The sequence below is a fragment of the Cydia strobilella genome, chromosome 22 (assembly GCF_947568885.1).
Source record: "Cydia strobilella chromosome 22, ilCydStro3.1, whole genome shotgun sequence".
Classification (NCBI taxonomy): Eukaryota; Metazoa; Arthropoda; class Insecta; order Lepidoptera; family Tortricidae; genus Cydia; species Cydia strobilella.
In genome coordinates, this window is record NC_086062.1 from 8,075,923 (window position 1) to 8,102,906 (window position 26,984).

The 26,984-nt window shown below is 40.5% G+C and overlaps 1 protein-coding gene across 11 annotated transcripts in view; it reads right to left on the reverse strand.

Moving 5' to 3' along the window:
• The window catches only part of LOC134751389 (plasma membrane calcium-transporting ATPase 2), a 194,388-nt gene that overhangs the window by 7,380 nt on the left and 160,024 nt on the right, over positions 1-26,984 (reverse strand). For 6 of the 11 annotated variants that reach the window (XM_063686759.1, XM_063686758.1, XM_063686757.1 and 3 more), the window contains 17 exons: positions 26,575-26,740; positions 21,845-21,938; positions 20,952-21,068; positions 17,809-17,853; positions 16,423-16,586; positions 15,695-15,910; positions 15,095-15,337; positions 14,362-14,600; positions 13,831-13,993; positions 13,458-13,559; positions 12,838-13,017; positions 12,183-12,377; positions 10,769-10,975; positions 10,167-10,365; positions 9,805-10,016; positions 8,179-8,330; positions 7,419-7,545 (listed from right to left, as the gene is read on the reverse strand). In XM_063686759.1, the coding sequence (XP_063542829.1) occupies positions 7,419-7,545; positions 8,179-8,330; positions 9,805-10,016; positions 10,167-10,365; positions 10,769-10,975; positions 12,183-12,377; positions 12,838-13,017; positions 13,458-13,559; positions 13,831-13,993; positions 14,362-14,600; positions 15,095-15,337; positions 15,695-15,910; positions 16,423-16,586; positions 17,809-17,853; positions 20,952-21,068; positions 21,845-21,938; positions 26,575-26,740 (2,821 nt within the window). Of the gene's footprint in view, positions 1-373; positions 2,361-2,971; positions 3,101-7,418; positions 7,546-8,178; positions 8,331-9,804; positions 10,017-10,166; positions 10,366-10,768; positions 10,976-12,182; positions 12,378-12,837; positions 13,018-13,457; positions 13,560-13,830; positions 13,994-14,361; positions 14,601-15,094; positions 15,338-15,694; positions 15,911-16,422; positions 16,587-17,808; positions 17,854-20,951; positions 21,069-21,844; positions 21,939-26,574; positions 26,741-26,984 lie in introns of those variants that run through there. The other 5 variants (XM_063686766.1, XM_063686763.1, XR_010128651.1 and 2 more) reach the window with 4 other exon arrangements.

Sequence of the window (26,984 nt, forward strand, 5' to 3'; positions counted from 1 at the left end):
TTTTAATAACGATGTTTACAGTTACTAAATGCAGCTAAGAGTTTAGCTTGATTTTAAAATGCCAAAACTAGGTACTAGGTAGGTACTAATAGGGAAGAAATTGCTGTTAGTAGAGTAAAAAGGTTTTTTAGAAAGCAGTATCGCTTGTAAGTGCCTGTTTGACTAGGGGAGGGCATTCACTAGCTGGGTCGGGCGGGGCATCCACAGCAAACACTAATTTATAAAATAATATGTATAAAGAAATATAAATACCGTGTGGGAAGCTATACTACGCATGTAAGTCCGGTATGTGAGCGATCGCGATGCTTCGGCCTTTTCGGTGAATCAAACGCTGTGTAGCTATTTAGGTATCGAGAAAAAAAAAACTCGGAAATAATTTTAAAGTTTTATTATGAGATTTAAATATCTTGGTCGTTTATAGTGCCGGTTAAGTATGCATTTTTAACAATAAATAAAAATACTATAATTATTAACTTATCCATAAGTACATACACAACCGAATCAATAATAAACTAAGAAAAAAATTAAGCTGTTTTAATGATATCTGTTACTTATTTTTCTAGTTTTGGTAGTAGTGGAGATTATAGTAAAGCATTTAATTATTTGTTTTATATATCTGCTTAAATACTATAAGTGTTGGAAGTTTGGAAGGTTATTGTGATAAATTATATTTTTAGGTCTACGTTATTGAACAGTAATACACTATTTTAATTCAAAACATAACTTCGGATCTTTTTGAAAGCCCTGATAACTTGATCGACGTTATCAAAACTTTGAATCAGACATCTACTTTAAAAAAATACAATTAGTGCATACTCCCAGACATATCTGTACATGCAAAACACTGTAACATAAGCATCAAATCACACTTTAAATGCGAAGCAAAAATAATAATAAGAAAAACAAAAAACAACATTTGTACCAAAAATTAAAACAATTACACATTTTATCAATGTATACCCAGTACTTACAATCTAAGTGTGAAGCCGCCATTTTGTTGACCATTGACAAAATGGCCGCTCGGTTTCATAAAAGCTTTATGGGACAACCGCTCATACAACGATTGGCCAATAGCCGCAAGGGCTCCGTTACTAGTAGGTACTAGTACCGCACCTAGAGTACCGTACTGTACTGCATGCGACTAGGTACTTACAGCGACGCCTAGCGAGCCCACCTAACTTACCGTCAACATCTGAAAAGAGCGACATCGCTAGAATTCTCTCCCCACCCAACTAACAAAAGAAAATGCTATGGATTTTGTTTGAAAATTTATTTCAATTCAATGTAAATAGATCTCGTAACATTAGCAAAACCAATTTGTTTATTTAAATAGGTATACATTTGGATAGCTCTTTATTTCCTGGTAAGCGTGATGTGTGTTATTCATACTAAACTTTAGGCGCGTATATAGACAGCCGTTCGCTACGGCAAAACAGAATGTATTGGTCTCCCAGCTTCGAGGAGTCGGGTTTGTGGTCCCAAAATTTATTATGAAACAAAACACGTAGGCTGCATAGTCGCATAGCGCGAGTCCTTACCAATAAAGTTATCGTAAAACATACTACTGCCACAATAGCTAGTGAGTCGAAATATTAAAAAGTTTTTTAAAATTTTAGTAAAATCTCAAGTCTAAGGAAAGATACAATTTTAAAAAGGAGTTTTATATAATTTTTCTTTACAATAGCTATACAAAATATCACTGTTCCGATATACACACAGATACACTCCTCATATGTACAAGTACGCGTCGAGGAGGCTACGCGAGTAGCTCGCCCGAACACTAAACTATGCGAATCGTCAACTAGTAGAATCTCAAACACTATTGAATCATTAACATCAACGTACAAAATATGTATTGAAATGTACAGGCACTGCGCGCAGGCCACGGCCTGGCCGGTCTAACCTCTATTCGGTTTATTGCTATCGACTACCTACCTCTAAAAATTTCAACACTTAATAAAAATTCTTAACGTACTATAAATTAAGACTGACTTAAATGAATAAATCGTTTTAAAGCATAAATATGCGTCGATTAATCGAGAAGGCGAGAGATTACGCGGAGATTAGTCGTTAAGTACGATCGGAGCTCACCGACTCGGGGCAACAAACAAAATATCGAATAAATCGGGGCCTCGCCCCGGGACAAAGTAAAACGTGCCAGGTGAGGGTGGTGTGTTGTGCGGTGTCTGTTAGAATATGGTGGTCTCAGTGCGGGCGGGCTGGTCGACGGCGTCCTCGTCGATGTACGGCACGTCCGCCGGCGCCGCGCGCAGCCGCGAGCGCAGCCCCGCCGCAGAGTGCGCCGACAGCCGCTCCTCCAGGTCCTCCAGCGTGGACTTGAAGGCCCGCACCACCCGCAGCTGCAACCAACACAACCCTCCAGTGCCCGCCCCTGCTGCCCCTTCCCTTCCCTCCTTCCCCCTCTCCCCGTCTCCCCCTCCGCCCGCGACACTCGCGTGAGTGTGGTGTGGATTACCGCGATGCTGTATTCAGAGTTACACCGTGACTATGCGACGGCTAGTAAAACGTGGCTAGGACATGCAACTATCGAACCCTGCTTCTCTGGACGGATGACCGGTGCTGGATAGTGACATGCTCGCGTATAGAGGATTTTAAAATGTGCTAGCGATCGTTCGAAAACAATGTGGTCTCCGAGGAGTCTAGATGACAAGCGGGGCGATGCTGGACGTGCTGGACGACACGCGGGACACACTACCGGAAAGTGGGGGGGATGCATAACAGACGACAGAGCTATGGAGAACTAGGTGAAGTCTACGACACTCTGCTCGGGAAGAATATAAATTCTAAATCCTAAAACTGTTAATGGGGGTCTCACCTGCTCCCAGAAACAATTCAAGAACGCGGGGACGGCTAGTTAGTCAAGAAGGCCGGGTGTGAGGCCGATCGGTTAAGTCAGGAAGGCCGAGACGCAGAGTGTCGCATCCCCGCTACGCTACCTACGCTAGGGTACCGTGAGCGCGCGCCGCCGGCGCCGGCAGGGTGTGACGCCGCGCCGCCGCCGCCCCTACACCTCGGTCTCGAGCACGGGCCGCGGTTGCCAACAACAACGGTCTCGCTCCCCAGGCCATTCGACACCGTCCTATTCATGAGCGCGGTTAGGACATCACCGTCGGACCCGGACCGCCGCGCCTCAACGCCGAACGAACGTCATCGCTTTTAAATAACGGTTTTTGTAAACTGGAATAGATGTCATATACGAAAGAAAATTACCGAGGGCTCCCGTGCCCGCGGCTGGGATCGAACCGGCGCCTTCTGCATTCATCTGCATCACGGTGGTACCGGTCGAAATCTCGAGTATATGCTATCTTTTTGAAATAGTAGGCGCCTTTGATCATACTTCTAAAGGCGAGCACAGTACAAAAAAAAGACGAACAAAATATTTAATAAAATCATTTGATTATTGCTTTTGCCAACTAAAATGTGAGTGGTCGCTTGGCGACTCTATTACTGTTAAAATAGTGCAAACTTTCAACACACGGTAGACCGACTTTATCGTCGTGTTTCTTATATTTTTATATATTCATGTGCAACTAACTACATAGATACATTTTAAAACAGCACAATCTAAGATAAAGCTAAACGATATATGCTTCATCAGCGTCACAAAGTCAATTTAATTTCATAAAATGGTTTGTACAATAACCCAAAATGTATGTTGCAATTTCATTTGGAGTTTATAAGAAGTCCTAATTGTGATCTCTATTTAATATTCTAAACACTAACTCACATTAAAATAAAGAAATACAACCCAAAGATTATCAGTTATTTATTGTTTATTTAAAAGCAATGACGTCACGGTCCTCGATCGGGTATGTGGTATGTATTAGTGAAGAGAACAGTTAATAAGTTTACAATTCATGTCCCACGCCAGTCCTCGCAACTCGCAACTCGCAAGCAGGCCAACACGGTATAACAACCTGTATGAAAACAACCAAAAAAACGGAATGTGTATCGTGTTGATGCGTGTAGGGCCTCAGCCGTGTCACGTGATACGAATATGACCGAAGAGTGCCGAATGAACTGAAATAAATAAATAAAAATGGAAATAAACGATTCGGGAGCGTTCGAGGCCTTTAGCTACCCTGGTCGGAAACTACGCCTAGCAACGAGGAGCCTAATGGACGGGAGGGTTGAACGATGTTTGAGCCGTAGAGTTAATTTTTCCACTGTATCGTGGTTCGCTTCATTTTGACAACGGTACTTACACTAGAAACAACTAACATGCTTTTTTTGTAATTTTCTAGTTTTAGGAGCCAAGGATACGGAACAATTTTTCTCGTTTATTACAACATACAATTGTGTAAATATTATTTCGTACAACACACGAGCTTATTTCTTATAGCAAAGCGGATTCAAATGCGTTCTCAACAAGCGAAATTACTGGTATTTGCACAACTGTATCTTTACAGAAAAAAATAAATAAAAAAAAATGTTAGAAAGCTACACAGAACCACTGTTTGGTTACGGTTCTACGTACTCACCGCGCTGCGACGCCGCCCCTAGTACACATACGACACTACATCAAGCCTAACTGAGGCAAATAAACATGGAGGCAACGCCAGCGGCCAAGGCACTACTCACGACTTGACGCTTGACCCACCTGAGGAGCACTGAACACGGCTCGGGAACACACAAACAAACAAAACAAAAACAAACAAAAAACACAAAAAACATTGACAACAACACAACGGCAAAGGAAAGGTCGACCGACTGTTACGCTGTTAGTGAGCAACCGGCATGCTCTAAGGTTCAAGTATCCACGCCACACTCAAATAAAACGTTCATTGCAGTAACTCAAATACGGAAATTATTGACAAAATAATAATAATAGTGGGATTTAGGTATAAATTAATCGTTACTGCGTGTTCTTAGTTAGTCGCGGCCGGACAAGGGGCCGGCGGGAGGCGGTGGCGGGTGGCTAGTGGCTAGTGGCTAGTGGCTTCACAAGCAAAATACTATCCTCAAATCAAAATAAAAAACAGACAAAAAAAAAACAGAAAATCAAACAAAAAAAAAACAAACAGTCAGTATGACTTAGAGTAAAATAAAAGATAGAGAAAGAGACAGTCATATTCATACCGCGAAGTGGTGTTGACTTGTTGAGTGGTCTATATCTATAGGTATAAAGTCATATTAACTGTTTGGGCGCGAGGGATAAGTAACATCTTCACAGCTACGCATGCCAATGGGTACAGTGGGGTTCAGTCAACTCAGATATAATTATAGTAAACCAATGTACTAGAGAGAACGGGAAGCGTCAAGGCGGTAGGAATCATGCGCGGTACTACCGCCCGGTACCATGACATAATACATACCAATACATAGAGATATCATATTATATATAATATATTATATACGTCGACCCCTCGAAGAATAGCCGAAAGATAAAGAAAAGGGGGTAGATAAAAAATATGTCATGAAACCAGGCACTGGGGTTAATAATGAAAATAGATTTTTGAAAAATAAAATCTAATACAAGTATTGCTCGGTTGCCAATTTGTACATTTTTTATGTTTTAATTTTATTTGTTTATTTTTGAGAATTAGCGATCGAGCAAGTCAAACTACGTTTATAAATGGGCCAAAACATAATATAGCGTTACTACTGTATATTATTTTGTAAAGTGTTTCTCTGTGTAGGTATAAATAAACTAAAATAACTGTCGTAAAAGAACAGGAGAATGAAATAAAAGAGTTAAATGAGAGTGAAAATAACATGAAATAAATATAAACAAAAAGAATGAAACGTATAACTTTGAAAGTTTCAATTTAAAATTTACTGTGTTGGTTTTTTTCTTTATTCAAAAATCTAGTGACTCCGGCTTATTGTTCCAATAAAAATGTGTAGAAATAATTCAGTAACTATTTGTTTCTATGACGATATATGCTATATATGGATGCATAGTATATTGAAAATGGTGGTATTATTCGGTTTGTATGCAAAAATAGTAAAAGTATATATAAATGGAGAATATAACGGTAACTTAGCGTTCGGATGCCCAACGTATCCGCAGTGTTGACCTGTTGGCTTCATGTACTTTACACAACAGCTGTAAACTCACAACTTATCCCTCTTTTTAAGCACGAACATATTTCTGCCACTCCTATGTATGTATTTTCTGTTTCTCATATATACTGATTTTCATTAAATTCCATATAAAATATATATTGAATTATTGCGCAAGCACATCGTTATAGCTCAAAATACTGACGAGGCTGGTGCAATAATTAATACCCTAATTTACAAAATTATATAAGAATATCATCACAACACTTTTATTTTGATTCAGTCTTTAATTCACATCCAAAGTTATGATGTGATTCTTGAACCCGCAACGTCTATGTGCAAATAATGACCATAGATAAATATGTAAAATAACTTTTTTATTTGCAGTAAGGCGTTAGAAAGGTCTGCGTCCAGGAGTCAAAATATTGACTAAAAGACGCAGAAATGCTTTCAAATCTGAGTTAAGGTAAATTTAGACTTTATACGTATTATAATATGGTCGACTTTAGCTCAGACTTGAATAAGATGTAAGTGTACCCAATGACGATCAGACAGATCTTTGACCGAGATATATATAGATATATACCAACATTTATCCCATAGTGTGCAGTGTGCCTATACCTCCCATTGCACATGTAAAATGTCATTTAACTCTTGACATTTTTACGTAAAATGCAACATATACCCCCTGATTAATTCAACAAGCTTTGTATTGTAAATTAAAATATTTACAACGTTAGTTTAACATTATTTATCATAAATATTTTTTAACTAAGAAAAAGTAAAAAAGACTGATGCGTTGCTGATTATAAACGCATTAAAAAGTACAATAAATGCAATGTACGTCTAATAGGTACTTAAAAAAATTAATGCGCTTGTTGAATTAATCTTGCAAAGCTAGGACGAAAATATCGGACAAAAACATTTTAATTAAACTTATTACCGCGTAAAAATGTGACATTTAAAACACAAAATGCCACCGCTACTAATAATGATTTAAAACTCGTTTTAATTACTTTACAGAGTTTCGGTAGAGGAAAAAAGCCAAGTGTTTGCTAATCATATAAATGTTAAAGAAACTTACACTGTCTAAAGAAAAAACTGTATATAACAACATTTGATTGCAGGGTCATAATGCCCACCTTATAAAATCATCTGTACGCATGTTTTTTTTTTGCAGTATTTTTAGGGGAATGAGGCTAGAATTGTGGATTTTTTGTTATTAAATTTTGGGGCATCGATCAAGTGACATCGTTCGACATCAATTCCGATACATTTTTCAGTCGGCGTTTGTAGATAAACTGTTTTGTTTAAACGTATGGTCCGTTATGTCCGTCCGTCCCCTGCCCCCCCGGGTGGTGGGCGGGTGGTGGTGGTGGTGGTGGTGTTACCTGCGTCTGCAGGCGCGTGAGGCCGCGGATCCACAGGATCTGTCCGGCGCGGGGCTTCTTGTCCAGGTCGGAGTCGTAGTCGGGGCCGGGCTGCGAGGCCGACGAGTCCGGCTGCCCGCGGCCCCATCTGCACACACGGAACCACGTGCTGACTATACTATACCATACCATACCATACCCGACCGCCTACACTCTGCACTGTGATCGGTTACATTGCATCATAGAGTAACTTATACTAGAGCGGTACTGTCATAGTAAATTTTGTAACCCCAGTAAATTCACTGCCATCTGTCGACACACCTTAAAACTAAAATTGAAGATTTGTAACCATACGATAAAATGTATTTAAATATAGATAAATGATTTTTTTATTTGCATTAATTATTTTGATGATTTTGACCCATGTTCTTTCACTGATATGCGTTAAAATTGTTAAATAACAAACGAAACCGTCAACGCCATCTATACAACTGTAGGCCAAAACTAGTAGCGCCCTCTGAACGAGAATCAAATTTTCTTGATTTTCGAGGCACGTTTTTTCCTTAGACTGTATCCATCTATTACGGAGTTATATCTATCTTTGCATTGCATTTATATAACACATTAAACACAAAATACTTCTTACAAACTTACCGAAGCATAATCTCTTCCTACACGACAAATGTATCCATCTATTATAGGTATACCTCAATATAACCTCGCATACGAGTTCTCGCCTCGCCTCGACGAGCCGGTTGTGAACTATACGAGGACGACTCACGAAAGTTTCTTGGGAATCTTCCTAGTGGGTACTGAAGTGACGAGCTGGCCCCACACGAGGGTGCCGGCGCCGAAGAACAGGCACCACAGCCACTGGTCTATCGACAGCCCCGCCGTGCTGAACGCCATGCCGCCGAACTGGATTATCACCACCTGCGAATGATATTTATAAGTGTTAAAGTCTGGTTTTGTAAAGTATCGCCTTTATTTAATTTGATGATAGCATTTTGAGAAATGGATGCTATATAAATCGAATTTCTTGCCGGTCCCGATTTAAACCTTCATGGGTCAGAGAAGTAGGGTTAGAGCCGGCATAGTTTTATTTGAGGTTCATAAACTTGAAAAAAAAAAACATGTTTAATCTATCAAAAGGTGCGTTAGAATTTGGCAAAAGGGCGGCTAACTCTCGCATCAGTCTTTATTTGGTTAAAATCGTACATGGACTTTTAAGATAAGTTGCCAGGAGCATCGGATGTGGGTTAAGCGTGGCCAATCATTGTAGAAATCCTTCGTAAGACCTTTTCCTAACTCATCCGCGGCGGTCCGCCATTTGGTGGCCAATGGCGGACCGCCGACCAATTTTATTTTTTTGCTTATTTAATAAACTCAAGTAGAAACGGACCGCGATGGTCACTTCATTCTAAAAACCGGACCCCTGGAGAAACTAATTGGTGATCCCTAAATAGACCAGAACATAGACGACAACGCAGTGCCGATCCATATAGAGTAGAAGATGGGGTTAGTAAAGAGCCCCCGGAACACGTTCCTCTGGCCGTACATCTTGTGTTTTGTCTTTCATCATGTTGATTATCGTGAAGTGTGAACATACCTGCGACAGCGCAGTGCCGATCCATATAGAGTAGAAGATGGGGTTAGTGAAGAGCCCCTGGAACACGTTCCTCTGGCCGTGGATCTTGTGTTTCGTCTCTCATCATGTTGATGATCGTGAAGTGTGAACATACCTGCGACAACGCAGTGCCGATCCATATAGAATAGAAGATGGAGTTAGTGAAGAGCCCCTGGAACACGTTCCTCTGGCCGTGGATCTTGTGTTTCGTCTCTCATCATGTTGATGATCGTGAAGTATGAACATACCTGCGACAACGCAGTGCCGATCCATATAGAGTAGAAGATGGGGTTAGTGAAGAGCCCCTGGAACACGTTCCTCTGGCCGTGGATCTAGTGTTTCGTCTCTCATCATGTTGATGATCGTGAAGTGTGAACATACCTGCGACAACGCAGTGCCGATCCATATAGAGTAGAAGATGGGGTTAGTGAAGAGCCCCTGGAACACGTTCCTCTGGCCGTGGATCTAGTGTTTCGTCTCTCATCATGTTGATGATCGTGAAGTGTGAACATACCTGCGACAACGCAGTGCCGATCCATATAGAGTAGAAGATGGGGTTAGTGAAGAGCCCCTGGAACACGTTCCTCTGGCCGTGGATCTAGTGTTTCGTCTCTCATCATGTTGATGATCGTGAAGTGTGAACATACCTGCGACAACGCAGTGCCGATCCATATAGAGTAGAAGATGGGGTTAGTGAAGAGCCCCTGGAACACGTTCCTCTGGCCGTGGATCTAGTGTTTCGTCTCTCATCATGTTGATGATCGTGAAGTGTGAACATACCTGCGACAACGCAGTGCCGATCCATATAGAGTAGAAGATGGGGTTAGTGAAGAGCCCCTGGAACACGTTCCTCTGGCCGTGGATCTTGCGCGCGTTGATCTCGTTGAAGAGGGTCATCATGACGAACGTGTTGAAGATGATCGTGAAGTGCGCCGTGGGCTCCGTGTTGAGCTGCTTGCCGCGGCCCGATGGGATGTTTAGGATGCGGTCGCCTGGAAGAAGTAAAGAGTTTTTTTAATGTGGCACAATAAAAACGTTAACAACATTAACAATTCAGTCCGCGATTAAACTCTGCCGTTGTCTAAACTGATGATTGGAAATAGGACCAGAAATTTTAAAAAATGTACGAGTATAATACTCACCGACGAAGAGCAGCGAGAAGATGATGAACAGCTGGTAGATGGCCTGGCCGAGGATGTTCTTCATCATGGTGCGGGAGATGAGCGGCTTGGTGCGGCCGTAGGGCTTGCGCTGCAGCAGGTCCGGCGTCGGCATCTCCGTGGCCAGCGCCAGCGACGCCAGCGTGTCCATGATCAGGTTCACCCATAACATTTGTACAGCCTGGAACACGATCGTACGATGGGATAAGCATTCTAAATGAAATTATTAGGATAAGGAACTAATTTAATATCTTTCAACATCTATTCGGAAAAGGACTTTCTCTTCCCTGCTAGGAGGAATCAGTGGCACTTTTCTGTTCTAGGACATTTTACTGCCAAACCTGTCAAACCTCCAGAGGTGCATTCCACGAGAATGTCCCTTACGAAACGCCGTTCTTCTAATAGTTCTAAAAAGGCTGAGAAAATGATATTGGGTCTGGTAATATTTCATGACTTTGCCAACAAATTGGCATTATATTCTCGAGCTTTACGAGCTGCCATACAAGGCAAAAACATTTCGTAAGGGACATTCTCATGGAATGCCCCCAGAATGCCCACAATCCATATGATTCTCCCAAACGCACCTTAAGCGGACTGTCCTGTATCGCACAAGCACCAATGAACGCAACGATAACGGCCACCACGTTGACGGTGAGCTGGAACTGCAGGAACTTGGCGATGGAGTCGTACACGTTGCGGCCCCACATCACGGCTTTCACGATCGACGAGAAATTGTCGTCTGTTAGAATGATGTCGGACGCTTCTTTCGCTACGTCTGTACCGGCGATACCCTGGGGAAAACAGAAAATTCATGTTAAATATGAACTTTGTCAGACGAAGGTTGATATTAGCTAACCACGTACGGATTTGTTCGTCAGATCTGTCTGAAAGATGTGTCCGGTGGACACATCCGTCAATTGGGAAATTGTCACAGATTTGTCTGCCGGATGTCTGTCCGCTGTCCGTGCTCAAGACCAACGGATCAGACATGCAGCAGACAGATCCGAGAGCGGACTGCGCGTGGGTGCGATAGTAACGGATGTGTCCGCCGGATCGCACCTTAGTTGCGCTCTAACGCTACGGCACGGCAGTACGCACGCGCACATTTAAAATGGTGTTTATTGACGACAGTGTTTTGGGCAAATTTATAGAACTTTTGCCATGAACCTAAACAAGCTATTGTACCTAAACAAGGATCTTTAACAACAAGCTTACGATCCAACCAATTGGTTGAAAAATGTAAATTCTTTTACCAATTGATCGTAAGCTTGTTTCCTCCTTCGAGACATATAAAACCGCCAGATATCACAGCTAGTTTTTGTTTAGACAAAGACATTGTTGCGGACAACCGTTAAGAGCTAAATCCGGATCACAACTGATGTCCGTAGCCGTGTGTGGCGAAGTCGCGGATCAGATCCGAGACGTGTCCGGCGGACAAAATCGTGTATTGGGCTGTAGCCGCGCACATCAGTTAACGTCTTTGGTGGTCTAAGGGTAAAATGCCTTTCTGGCACTTTAAGATAATTAATTTAAATATCGTAAACTAGTGTATGGATCAGAGTGTTGGGCCCTAAAGGTGAAGGATGAAAAGAGATTGCATGTAGCGGAGATGAGAATGTTAAGGTGGATGTGTGGCGTGACGAGAATGGATAGGATAAGGAATGAGTATATAAGAGGAAGCCTGAAAGTTGCACCCATAACAGAAAAAGTAAGGGCAAATCGCCTAGCATGGTACGGGCATGTGATGCGGAGGGATGAAAGTCATGTGACGAGAAAGGTATTAAGAATGAATGTGGAGGGAAGTACGAGGAGAGGAAAACCGAGGAAAAGGTGGATGGACTGTGTGAAAGATGATATGAAACTAACGCAAGTGAATGATGAGATGACGGGTGACAGAGATGTATGGAAGAAAAAGACATGCTGCGCCGACCCCAAGTGAATGGGACAAGGGCAAGCGAATGATGATCGTAAACTAGTGTAAGTATATACGACACGAACCATAGCGAAGCCGACGTCGGCCTTCTTGAGCGCGGGGCCATCGTTGGTGCCGTCGCCGGTGACCGCGACCACCTCGCGCGTCTCCTGGCACTTGGAGTCGATCATCCCCTTCACGAGCGTGTACTTGTCGGTGGGCGACGAGCGCGCTAGCACCCGCAGCTTGGGCCACACTTTGTCTAGTAGGTGCTGTTGGACCTGTCAAAAATTTTTTACAGATACAGTATAAAAATATCAATATTGTTAATATTTCGAATCCCCCTAATGAACTCCCCTAATGCGAAATTGTCGTCGGTCGCCTTCAATTCAAAATGCATTTGCACTTGCCGATGGAGTTCGTTTTATCGTACAGTAATGACCTTCTGGCACTTTCAGATAACATTTGGCACTTACCAATAACTTACAGCATTATGCATTGTTTTTTATGAAGCAGTCTGCGAGCGTTACTCCAAATTAAGTCAAAATTTACAGCATTATGGTCGTTATCTACCTGAATGTCGATAGGATTCATATTGTCACTCATAAATTACATTATTCGTCTAGCACTTGCAGATAACTTGTTGCGCCGTATTGACGTTGTCGCCCGTCACCATGCGGACCGTAATGCCTTCTGGCACTTTTAGATAAAGTATGGTACTTGTGGCACTAAAGTACCCACCTCGCCATTAGCATCCCTGATCCGCCTATTGAACTCCTTGCCCTCTAGGATGAGGAAGTCGTCGGTGGGCTTCAGTATGCCGCACTTGACGGCGATGGAGCGCGCCGTGTTGACGTTGTCGCCCGTCACCATGCGGACCGTGATGCCCGCCTTCTGGCACTTGCGGATAGCTTCTGGTACCTGGAAATAAATGGTAAATATAAATAAGATGAAGGACCAGTGTTAAGATGGTATTCCACCTATACAATTTATTTGTCCAGTGTGTTTTGCGTCTCACATTTTGCTTAATGAGTAAGTGAGACGCAATGACATTGGACAAAGAAATTGGACAGGTGTAACCACCCTTAAAGGAGTCCTTAGAAACATTGACGCGACCGCGAAGCAGCTTTCGGGTAAAAATAGTTTCGTATGTCTGCCGATCCGGCTGTTTGCCTCTACAAGTCGCATTTCTCAGATTGATTCTAGTGAAATTTGTGAGCAGGTTCGATAATTATAGTTTTTTTGTCGATGACATTTTTGAAAATGTGTAAAATCAGCTTAATTAATTATATTGCATACGTATTTGTATTGTATGCAGTTGTGATGATTTACCCAGCAACTGGAATATAACCTTCACTTACCTCTGGCCTAACAGGATCCTCGATACCGACTACGCAGAGGCAGGTTAAGTTGTTCACAATGTTCTCTTCGTCTTCCCAGTTTGGTTCTTGGTCTATGTGCACCTGTAGCAAAAATAATAATAGAATTACGGCTGGGATAGTTTTCGATCGTACCATTTCTTGGATTATTAATGAAGCAAGACACAAGAAACTACATATCTGTGACACACCATAAATTTTATTCAGCAAACTTTTTTTAGCCTGTTTGTGTGTCCCACTGCGGGGCAAAGGCCTTTGTCCCTATCCGTCATTTTGACTTTTGTTTGTTAGAAACAGACAAAAATTTAACACAGTAATGAATAAGGGAGTACATCTTTGTTTCTATGCTAATTACCTGGTTAATCTCAGCCTTGCCAGGAACAAAGTCCCTATACGCGACGGAGATGGTCCTCAAACCGTCGCACGCCATCGGTTCGATGACTTGCCGCACCAATCGGTCCTGCATATCTTTCGTGAACTTTTCTAAACGCCCCTCGTGTCCGTAGATGAATGAGCATCTAGAAAAAAATATAAATATTTGGCACTTGGTGATAAGCTGCGAAACTTTAATGGCACCTGTTGATAAATTGTGGCAGTTGCAATGACGCTTTATAATAAATAAACCCTAGGTCATTTAGGGATTTTTTTTAAATGTCTAATCGTAGTTCGTTAAAATTTGCTTGGACGGTAAGTGAGATGCCATACGGAACATTATAAAGTTCGTCATTGTGTGTGGTGCAACGCGCTCTAAAGAAAAAGAAAACTTTTATCGTTGGTCCTTCGAACTGGATCTTTATTAATTATGTTTAACACAGACGGGAACCTTTGTCCTCTAGAGAATATACAATATTAGTTATTTGCCATTAGTTGTACGTTAATAACTTACTTCTTCATGACGATTTCCGAGGCGCCCTTAGTATACAGCCTGTATCCCCCCTTGTAAGGAATAACCGTCGACATGCTCTTTCGCACGGAGTTGAAGGTGTAGACGCGGGTGAAGGACTCCTCCGTGTGGCGCTCGCGCACGGCCTCGTAGCTCTGGCCGAGGCCTAGCACGAACCCGAGCAACGCGCATTCCGTCTTGTTGCCCACTTGCATGGGGGGGCCGGTGGGGTCTAGTGAGGGCTGGAAACAAAAAAAGCTATTGTTAGAACATACTGAGAACTAGTGAGTTGGGGTGTGACCTTGCACTTTAGACGGGCTGATTAACGTAACTCACCCGAAAATACAACTTTCTATGCGACAATTTCTTAGAGAATTTTGGTGCAACCGGGTTTAAAATTTTCTTATTCCAGCTGATATTTTAGGGTTCAATTGTATTGTGTATAAACCTGGCTAAAGCTAATGTTTAAACTGGTGATTTGAAAATTGTGTAGGTATGTCAATTGTCTTTGGATCATAAACAAATATTGAACAACGTGTTGGTAAAAAACGCACGCATGTCGAGACACGCTGTTAAAGTTCGCTTATACCTAATCTCCTACTTAGTTGTTTTCTTAGTTAAAATAAGTCGATTTATGCACTTTGCCCGCGGTAGTTGGGCGTGACCTTGCACAGCTTCTCGCAGATGTACGACTGCACCACTGTCATGTTGGTCGTGTGTGTCGGAGCAGACTCACCATGATCCGGGAAGTGAACGCGCTGTTGACGGAGATGGCCTCGACCAGCGTCTCGGCCACGTCGCTGGGCAGGTCGCGGTAGTTGGGCGTGACCTTGCACAGCTTCTCGCAGATGTACGACTGCACCACTGTCATGCGGTTGGTCGTGAGGGTGCCGGTCTTGTCGGAGCAGATGGCTGTTGCGTTGCCCATGGTTTCGCACGCGTCCAAGTGTCGCACCAAGTTGTTGTCTTTCATCATTTTCTGTAAAACAAATTGAAAGATTAACAGTCGAAATAGTTCATATATGGAAATCCTCAGACTCGCTAGCTTTTAGTAATTTAAGCATGGTATTAAAACTCCGAATCTGACGGCAGACGGTGTTGCAGGAGACGGTTTTTCAACTATTGACGTTGTCAAAATGGCTACTGCGTCGTCACGAAAAGTGTGGATTGCAACCAAAATGTACAAATTTGCTCATTCATGTTTACTTAGAAACTACACAAGAAAATAGGAAAATAATATAAAATTAACGAATTCTGGAAGTGGCTGTGGTTTATCACTTGAACACTTGAAACCATATAAGGGATCATACACAAACGTTTTATTTCTCTTTCTCACCTTAACAGAATAAGCGAGCGAGAGCGTGACAGCGAGAGGCAAGCCCTCCGGCACGGCCACCACGAGCACGGTCACACCGATGATGAGATGTTTGACGAAGTGGTTGATGTACGTCGCGCGCCACGGCTTCCCTTCCGTCACGAACGTCGTCACGCTAAACTGGATCACGAGGATGATGACGGTGAGGACCGCGATCGTTGAGCCCGCGTAGCCGATCTGGAAAAATGGAGTTCAAAGTCAAAGAAAGGTAACGGTGTGTTTTGTTTTGGTGTTTAGGTTTCCCTTTAAGCAATATTTTTGGTATTAGAACTATTATCAGTTACTAAGTAGTGTTGCTTCCAGAAAAAAATATAATTCTCTATATCTCGTTATCGATATATTTATACAATTTGATTCATGTAATTCTTGAGAGAACATTCGAAGCATTCGCGCATCCTCAACTTAAAACAGAGTAATAGTGCAGTCGTAGAAAGAGTCATTCGCGAATATTCAATAAGTTAAAGGTGGTATCACATTATATTATGTTCTGTTTATCACAGTAACCACCATCTTAAGTTCAACATTAAAATCTCGGACGGAAAAAATAGATGAATCGCGACTTAAATAATAGCTGGGTCCTTGTAGCGTGTTTAGTCCCTATTTTAATGTGCGCGCTAATAATGCACAATTCTTTGATTGAAGATTGGACTAGATAAAAATCCACTTCAGCCGTCTTATGTTCAGGTCACCTGTATAGCCAGCTTGGTGAGCTTGGCCTGCAGCACCGACTTCTCCTTCTTATGTGACTCTGGGGCTGGCTTGTCGGAGGCCGGAGCGGGCACGTGGTTGTCGTCAGGCCTCGCGTGGTTGCCGTGGCTGTTGCCCGAGGCCGGTAGGGTGACGTCTTCATCGCCTGTAGTTATAAGTTAGGTTATTTTCTGATTTGGATAAGACTCGATATTTGCCATCGAATGTATTGGTGCTATTTTCGGTGACGAGTTTTTTTTTAATAAAGACAAAATGGAAATATTCACCGCTTAGGGCAAGATTCGTAGTATCGTTGGCAGACGTATCTACTTGATAAAAACAGTCAATTTCGTACCATAGGCGATATAATTTTAATTCTATTCGCCTCGATTTAAAAGCGAGTAAAAACGATCTGTTGGTAAATAAACTTGCAAAGTATAAAGTTTGCGTATAGTATCATTCATGAATATTATAATTATACAATCATACATATAATAAATCGATGACAGCAAGAATCGAGTCTTGGATAACATCAAAACGATTTTAAGGATAAAAAATGGCATTTGAAAGATCTGAGAAGATAAAAAATATTCGTGGAAATTATTACGTGAAAAAATATGTCTCTATAAGATACACTGTGGGGCAAATTAATTACTGTGACTTTTAATATTAAATATTATTAGATGTTATGTGTATACTTTAACATTTAAATTACAAAGCGCGTATTAAAGTTTTTTTTACCAACACCACTAAAATATTAACAAAAATACACACTAAATTAGTATAAAGGGTTATCTACAGTGGCTCTACTCGATAATGCAAAATTCTAAAATGCTGTTATGAAGTATGCTATTGATTGGGTCGTTTTAAAGGTTGTGAGTAATGTTAGTTACATTGTTGTTTATTTCTAATAACTACAATGGAAGTGTTAGGTACGTTCGCTCAAGGGCAGATCTTTAAGCTTGGAAGCTATTATAGACGACTGTCACGCTAAGGGGCGTCTCCCCTCGTGTACGTGGGGTGTGTGTGCTATAAAGTTATCTTATACGGTAGAAACGCAACTAAATAAAAAGTAAACAAGTAAATGAACGAAATAGATTGAGCGAATCGAGTCGCTAAAAAGGCGGAAAAATCGTCGAAATTTTCGTAAAATTACATTCTGTGATTGTATCTCATGTTTACTGTTTAATGTATTAAAACGAATAGGAAATCCGTCAACATAAATGACTCAAAGGCTTGGTTACAAGTACCGACTTTAAATTGTGCGTTATACTCTGCTTCACAATCACAATTAGTAACACGAATGGCTAATCGACTATATTTTCGAATTTCGAATACCGCATAAGATAACATTGTGGCACGAAGCGGCATAGCTTAGGATCACTTACCGCCGCCAATGCTCTTGCGCTGTTCCTTTCGCTGCTTTTTAGCTTCTACGTATCCGTATCCGTCATGTTCACAAGCATACACATTGATGACATAATTGTTCGTCATGCAGTCAACACGACAGTTACACGATGCAGAATGTGTATGTTTTGTTTTTTGTCATCGGCGCATGGAGGAGCGTGCAGCAGGCCGGGGTTCGGGGGGTGGAGAAAAAAAAAGTCGGATGTCATTGAATGGGTCACACTATGTTTGTGGAGCTAGAACTAAATGGGTTCATTCTCGTTCTTACACTTTACTGTAACACGTTAACGCATAGCTTTGCACCTTATATCGTATAAATAAGGGCTCAAAATATAAGAAAACGTGTCACTTGCTATTTAATAATTATAATGGAGTAAAAAATATATTTGCTACTTTTATTTGCCTCAAGTGTAAGAACGTAGCGACTAAGATTGCATTTAAAAAATGTATGTATAAAAAGGTATTTTTTTTAACAATAGGAATTGAAGGAGATTACTTATATCATTGAATAATTTAAATTATTCGACTACGATTGTACAACGATATATGTATTATATACCATGCTTTCACAAGACATTTCAGGCTATTAATATTAACACAACATATATACGGACAACGTTCACAGGATTCACCATAACATTTTTTATATTTTGGGTTTGAATTTATCAATAAATAAAATAATCTCAGTACGTGTATGAAACAATACCATATTGATCATGAACTGCAAGTAAATTTTTTTTTCATCAATTATTATCATTTTATCATAACCTTTTTTATATTTTGGGTTTGGATTTATCAATAAATAAAATAATCTCAGTACGTGTATGAAACAATACCATATTGATCATGAACTGCAAGTCAATTTTTTTTTCATCAATTATTATCATTTTATCATAACCTTTTTTATATTTTGGGTTTGGATTTATCAATAAATAAAATAATCTCAGTACGTGTATGAAACAATACCATATTGATCATGAACTGCAAGTCAATTTTTTTTTCATCAATTATTATCATTTTATCAAGTATGATATGCGTAATATGAGCACCATTTTACGTGTGACGGTTTCAAATTGTACTGCGATGAGATGACGGCCGTCATATGCACAAAGTTATAGTGAGACTATAATTCAATTTTTCTATAAATTATTAGCACGTAAATTACAATAGCGATATTACTCAGTTACACTAAAGTTAACTCTGGCTTTCAGACTGAATGTGTATACAAATATAATTAAGCCAGTTTTGATCGTTTTTTATTGACAACTAAATATTTCATTATGTACCTATGTTTTTTAATAAATCGGCCAATATTTATCATAAAGTTTTCATCATTTTAAATTTCAGACTAAAATAAAATTTTAAAATATTGTTTCATCCACATTTCATTTCCTAGGAAGGTCGAAAGGTGCGATGGATCGATGGTAATGGGTCGAAAATCTTAATGGGAACACTAAGGTATGCAGCTAAGCTACCACCCTGCTCATTTAACCTGAAATCAACTTTCTGCCACTTTAAATAAGGTCTAAGTATGAATGTACTAAATATTTACCTTAGACAATCGAATTACTACGTCGTCTTTTTTCACAAAATCAGAAATAAAATACCAGGTTATGACACATTTTGAAATTGGATAAATGGATAATAGTCTTTAGGAAATACAAATAGTTCCACTACTTATGAGTCCCCCTTTGCCGAATTTCATCTTCCCATACAAACGATTTCGTTCTCATTTTAAAACTACGTGTTGGATTGTAATGAAACTTTACACATACAATGACATGAGGTATATCTAGGTCTGTAATTAGTTCATAGCTCCAGTTTATAAAACAAACGAAAAAGAGCAAAAACAAATTTTGTATGAAAAACATAAATTCGCTGCATTTTTTTAACTATTGTATCTGAAGCTACATAAACTTATTACAGACTTAGATGTACCTTATCCTATTGTACGTTCAAAAGTTCAGAGCAATCTAGCTAGTCGTTTTAAAATGAGAGCGTAACTACGTTTGTATGGAGAACCGAGCTTGCCGGGGACACTCTAAAACTGGCATGTGTCAATTACGAAAATAAGAATATCATGAAATGAAAAGAGCGATAATATATTTAGAAAATCAGATTTAAGACTGCAGGTAAAGTACAATACTGTTTATTATAAGAATTTGTAGTATTTTCTGAATTTTGGAAATCTGGTATTTTCTCTGGTATTAGACAACTAACAATAAGTATACTGCGATTACTGCAATGGCAAAATACGCTATTATAATACGGATATTCGAAGCATCTATTCTATGCTATGGCTATGCTACATGTAATATATGTATATGCGGCTTAAAAATGAGCAAAGTAATATCACAATGCCAGCTATATATATATCTGATGGGCATTTTGCTAAAGAGGTGCTCTTTCTGATGAATACATATTAATTTTGGTATATTCATATTTTTTATGACTCAATTCTATTTGTTTTCTTAATAGGTTAAGGTACAGTAATTTTAATAACAAAACTTCCGTGAGACACAGACATATTAAATATATTATGCGGGCCGCAGTCTGCGCCGGTCCGTCACCGTCAAAGTAAGCTCCTGATGACACTCCTCGGTACGGAGTGAAACATGTCGAGCGTTTTTCGATTTAAAAGACGTGAGTGACCCGTTATTAATATATTTAATAGGTACAGTAAATTCAACTCTGAAGACATTTTTGTGGATTTTTTTGTATATTTTCTTTTTTAAACCATCATCATCATAAGAACTGCTAAAACATAATTCGTTTCGTAAAATCTCATAGTTTGTAAACTGAGTACTTAAAGTCATCGCAAAACGGGTTCAGAGATGACAACATCAGTAAGAGCACCACATCTAATGCCACGAAACGCTCTGAGCGCGCTTGACGTCGCCATTTTGTTTATCACAAAATGGCCGCCTCTGAGCGTTTCTCGGTCCTCGGTTAGCGCACCCATACTCAACCTTATTTACGAGTAAGTGGCTCCTGGTGTTATATACATAACCACATTTAAGCAAATTCATCTTGCGGCTAGGAGCTACAAAGGCAAACTCGTCTTTATGGCTAAAAAAGGTTGAGTATAGCTAGGGTGTATGCTACGTCAATTTGGGTCACTGACCTTTCTTCATCTGCTTGATCTGCTTGTCCTGGCTCTCGACCGCGGCGCCGAGCAGCGTGAAGATGATGCCGGCTTGAGAGTTGACGCCGACGGCTGTGACCAGCATTTTCCCTGAACCTGGAATTACAAATCGGAAGGGGTTAAAGTGATCGTTGTAACTTATTCGAAAATTGAGTCTACATTTTAATAAAGAGATCTACGACCGATGGAAACTGCAAGTTAGTTATATCGGGTACCGTTTGTCATATAAATAAACTTTCTTTGAAAATCTGTAATGTGTTTTTTTTATCCAAAATCGGCTAGGTATGTCGTTCCTTACTATCCAATTATGCTCTTAGAGTTTCTGATTTTTTGTAATGGAGTCCGTATTAGGGTGTCCCCACATCAATCGACGCGGAATCGGCTAAAGCCGATAGAAAAATAAGCTTTATTTCCACGCAATAAGAACGACTCGGATCGGCTCGGCCGACGCCTGAAGACGCGTCGACGTCTTATTGCGTAGACAAAGCTTTTTTCTATCGGCTATTGACCGACTGAGACCCTAACCAAACTATGCTGGCGTTTCCACACTCCGTCGCTTATCAAGTTGATGCAAGGTTAGTGTAGACCCACTGCCCTCGATGAAACACCCTGTATGTTAACCAGTTATTAATAATGTATACCAGTGGTTCCCAAAGTGGACTGGGCTCCGCTCCACCTAACAAATACTGCCATTTTTGGGGCCCAACGCTTGGACGTCCTAAAAAGGGGGCATCAAATATTATTGGTGACGCTTAGTAACGCTCAGAGTTCCTAGTATTTTCAGGGCCCACTTAATATTCGCTCGCGACCCACCAATGGGTCACAAGTGTCACGGCCCATAGTTTGGGACATGCTGATGTACATATACGCACCTTCCATAACATGAGTCCCGGATAGCACCATGGGATCAAAACTTTCTCCCTTTTTGACATGGTCCGATTCACCTGTTAGCGATGATTCGTCTATCTGTAATCATAAAAAAATACATACTCAGTTACATGATATTATACATAAATATATCTTCCACTTCCTATTACAGGATAGATTAGGCATTAGTTCTTATAAAAGAGACTAATAAGGCAATGTTTTTAAAATAAATAAAAATCGACAAAATTTGATCAAAATTGACACTTGGCGCGCTTGGTCTTTCCCGTTCTTTCTTGCGAAATGTGGACAGTGATAGCGGCAAACCAATGGAATGGCCTTAAACGGAAAAGGTTTCAATTTTAAATCGCTTTAATAAAATCATCACCTAGCGACCCATATAATTTATTTTTACATACGAGCAAATATAGATTTAACTCCGTAATAGATGGATACAGTCTAAGGAAAAAACGTGCCTCGAAAATCACGAAAATTTGATTCTCGATCAGATGGCGCCACTAGTTTTGGCCTACTCTCGTATAGAGGGCGTTGACGATTTCGTTTGTTATTTATAATTTTTACGCATATCAGTGAAAGAACATGGGTCAAAATCATATAAAAATAATTAATGCAAATAAAAAAATCATTTATCCATATTTAAATACATTTTTAACGTATTTTTATAAATCTTCATTTTTAGTTTTAAAGTGTGTCGATAGATGGCAGTGAATTTACAGTGGTTACAAAATTTACTATGACAGTACCGCTCTATCTTATTATATCCTCTTTGATACGAGTATTTCATCAAAAGTCATTACGACAAAAAGCCTTATCACATCCGTTATTTGCACAAAACTTATCTGTCCTTAGCGACTACTATATTTTTTTAAACACGTTCTTAAAACAAATGTTACGTGATAAAATGTCGCATTGCGCATGACAGTCCTTTAGGATATTAAGTATTCTTGCCACAAGGATAAGAATCTTATTTACAGTGGGCCAAGGTTGAAATTGCAATGGCTTTCCATTCTGTGAAGAATGTTTGCCTGTTTGGAGTAGTGATAGTGACGTCAGACTTCGTATATCACATTTCAGGGAAACTTTAAGTAGGCGAGCGGCACAAATGAAGATATGCTAATGGTTTTATGAATAGAGGGGCCTAAGACTGATAATGTTAAGTGGTGATTCGATTAGCGCTGGAAGTCGCCAGCAACATGCTGAGGTGAGACCATTTCGTGGCACTTTCTCTTTTTAGGGTTCTGTACCCAAAAGGGTAAAAACGGGACCCTATTACTAGGACTACGCTGTCTCTCTGTCTGTCTGTCCGTCTGTCACCAGGCTGTATCTCATGAACTACCACTACTACTACTACTACTCTACTTAGCTAGACAGTTGAAATTTTCACAGATGATGTATTTCTGTTGCCGCTATAACAACAAATACTAAAAACAGAATAAAATAAATATTTAAGTGGGGCTCCCATACAACAATCATGATTTTTTTGCCGTTTTTTGCGTAATGGTACGGAACCCTTCGTGCACGAGTCCGACTCGCACTTGGCCGGTTTTTATGTTTCTCTGTTTTTGTGGTTAATGTGTGGCCATATGGTCAATAATTTAAGTCCGTGTTTTTACTTAATAAGAATTTTACGAAGACATCTACATCTGAATTTCCAATTTAAACATACAGTAATGCCAATTAATTACCTAGTAATGATAAAACTAATGAAATCCACAGCTATTACACAACCACAGGCAGCCTAAATAACTTAATCCGTCCAAATCCAGGATGAGAGCATGACCGATCGCGAGCATTCGGGAATGAATAATCTACGTGTTACCAATATTCATGAAGCTGAATGAATATGCATGCAGGTGAAGATGCGATTTTAGATTTTTATGGCTTTTTTATAGATCGCGCTAAAGGGTTTCTAAACGACCAACGCGCTCAGAGCCGATTCTGACGCTTTCATGGAACCTTTAACATTTGTTTTTACCTGTGTACGAGTATGTCAAGAATTCGAATATTTCTATTTTCTTGTATAAGGCATTGTGACATGATGTTGTATCAGGAGCATAAAACAAGGTCAAAAAAGAAAAACGACACCAATTTTTTGTGAGGTTGGCGAATGAACTCCATCATATTGACGCCGGAAAAAAGCGGCACCCCGTGGAATAGTCCCAGTAAGTTGATTTTGAAATCGTGGAGTTGTATGCCCGATTTAGGTCAAATAGCGGCCACCGTACACATTTTGCTTTGCTAGTTTTCCCTTGAAGTCTGAACCTAAAAAGCTCTTAGGTAAATGTGATAATGAATGCTTAACGTCTGTGACACGAGCATATGCTCTTAAGTACAGAGCGAAGCCTTACATTAAGGCAGCTATTCTCAAAGTGTGCTCCACGGACCCCTACCTCCGCAAAGCCTATGTTGGGGCTCCGCGAGAATACTTGTAATAATAAGTTTAAAAAAAAACAGCTCTTCTATAGGTATATCTAGTCCATAGTGAAGAACGTACATTTTTAATTCGGGGCTCCGTCAAATGTTTCGCTTTCCAAAAGGGTCACCTAAAAAGCTCGAGAACGGCTACATTAAGGAATCCTAAAAGGGCGTGTAGCCCTAAAGCCTATAACGATACAAAATTCCACAGGGCGCGGTTTATCAGTCGATAACCCAATAACGCTTATCGGTGACGCACGAGCACGAGCTAGGTGATAGCGATAGGCATTACTGCCACCTGTTAAACGATTAATATACGAGATATTGGCGATAAGGGCTGCTGACTTATTGAGTTTTGATGGTATTATTGAATTAGGGGAGTGAAAAGTGGTACACGGTTAGTAGAGCAAGGACAAGCTGGCTAAGCTATGGGGGAATTGGATATTGGATAATACTTCATAAATTCGAATACTAGATTTTTTTACACCTGAGAGAATTTAGACAAGAAAAACGTGATATGTGTATGTATGTGCTAGAAGGTTATAGGGGAGCTGTCGACGTCTTGTCAGTCTACTGAGAGCCTAGCCAAGATGACATTCGCCAAAAGAAAATTGTATCGGGATGACAGATGCTATGAAAAGCGACGTGACTATTTCCATACGTTATCTTAATTAAGATTCGCGTTGTCTTTTAACGATTCTGATCTTGGCTAAGCCCCCTGATCGGATTGTAAGGAATCTCAGCTTAATCGATTATTATAGATCATCACTAGATAAGAAGAGGAAAGTTTATTGGGTTTGATGACGTTATCGAATTAGGTGCCGTCGCAGCGAACGACCGGCTATTGATAAGGTTTCGATGGCTAGACTTTTTTTATGATAGTATAGATATTATCAACATTCATATGTGGTACACGGACGTCATAAATTTGCCAAAGAAATATCAATATATATAGTTTGCACTCAGCAATGACAATGCATAGGTACACATCCCGTAGGAGCGCCGTACTTGACGTAACACTTATCATGAAAACTTAACGTGGTCGAACTCTAGCTACCGATAACTGTCAGGCTAGGAGCGCTTTCACATTGTCCGATCCGATATGGATGTAGGATCCTACATCGGCGTAGGCAGGCCGCGGAGGCGCGCCCGGGCGCGCTTCTCTTACGCACACAAACAAACATGTGCCATTTTCAACCTAAAGGGCACTTATTGTCGCTTGTCAGTAAGGCGCTATTTCCATATTACCATATAGCTTCAATTAGAAATCAATCTTATCGACAAGCGACTATGTGGTACCTTTTGGTTGAAAACGTCACATATTATCGGTCGGGGGGCTTCGACATGGCTGAATTTATCGGAAGCGCCTTTCCGATATCGGAAACAGCAGCAGAAGTGATGCCATTGGCATTAAGTCCGCCTTTTTTGCGTTATTTATAGTTTTTTAGTAGGTAATAATGATTTATTAAATACATAAATAATACAGATACATGTCTTACATTTTACTTCCGTCCGACATCAGATATCGGATCGGATAATGTGAAAACGCTCTAACCATGTTATCGATTTTCCTACCAAAATAAAGGGACGTATTAAAATGCTGTTATATTCAAGAGACTGTTAGCTTTGAAATACAACACTCGTCTGCGTTAATTGAACGAGACAACACAAATAGATTACTTGTAATTTGACGACGTTATTTTGAATTTAGGTGCGTGTTTTCTTTGATGTCTTGTCATGTTTGGATCGATCATTTTGAAAACAACTAGTTTGAAATGGATTGTAGTCGAGGATGAGTGTTACGTCTGTAGTAGTCTGAAAAATTAAAACAGATATGCCGGCGATAGGAACTACTGATTAAAATCAGGACGCTACCACATTCAGCCCGCACACACATTATGACTTAGGAAGTTTCGTGAAGCCAAGACGATACATTTATTAGGGTTACGTACCCAAAGGATAAAAACGGGACCCTATTATTAAGACTCCGCTGTCTGCCTGTCTGTCTGTCTGTCCGTCTGTCACCAGGCAGTATCTCATGAACCGTGATAGCTAGACAGTTGAAATTTTCACAGATGATGTATTTCTGTTGCCGCTATAACAACAAATACTAAAAAGTACGGAATCCTCGGTGCGCGAGTCCGACTCGCACTTAGCCGCTTTTTTATAAATGGAAAACTCGACGCTGGATCGACACTGAAAATGCTCAATTGCTCATAGGTTACCTGATCGACCATTGTCGACTTGTACTCGCCCTAAGCCTATGCCTGGCAGATAGTGTTCAATAGAAGTTGAATCTTACCTTGAGGTCATTGCTCTGCATCAGTATACCGTCGGCGGGCAGCAGGTCTCCGTACTTGATCTGACAGACGTCGCCGACCACGATCTCGCTGATGGGCACTTGGTTCACCTCGTTGCCGCGTATTACTGCGAACTTGTGCTCGCCCTCTATCCGTGATTGGAGTCCTCTGCGGAAATGAATGGGGTTGAGACAGTATAAACTACTTCATAACGACATTGGTTGGACACTAACAAAAGACGGATAGTTTTAAGACAATTTTTTTACAGGTTATTTACGGAAGGTTAGTTGGGTAATATGCTCGGCAAACGGAAACTTGGTCGCCCTAAATTTACTTGGCGCCGTTCTGTGGAGCAAGAGTTGGGTGTATTGGGGATGGGGTGGAAGGCGGTTGCCCTAGCTGCCCAGGGCCG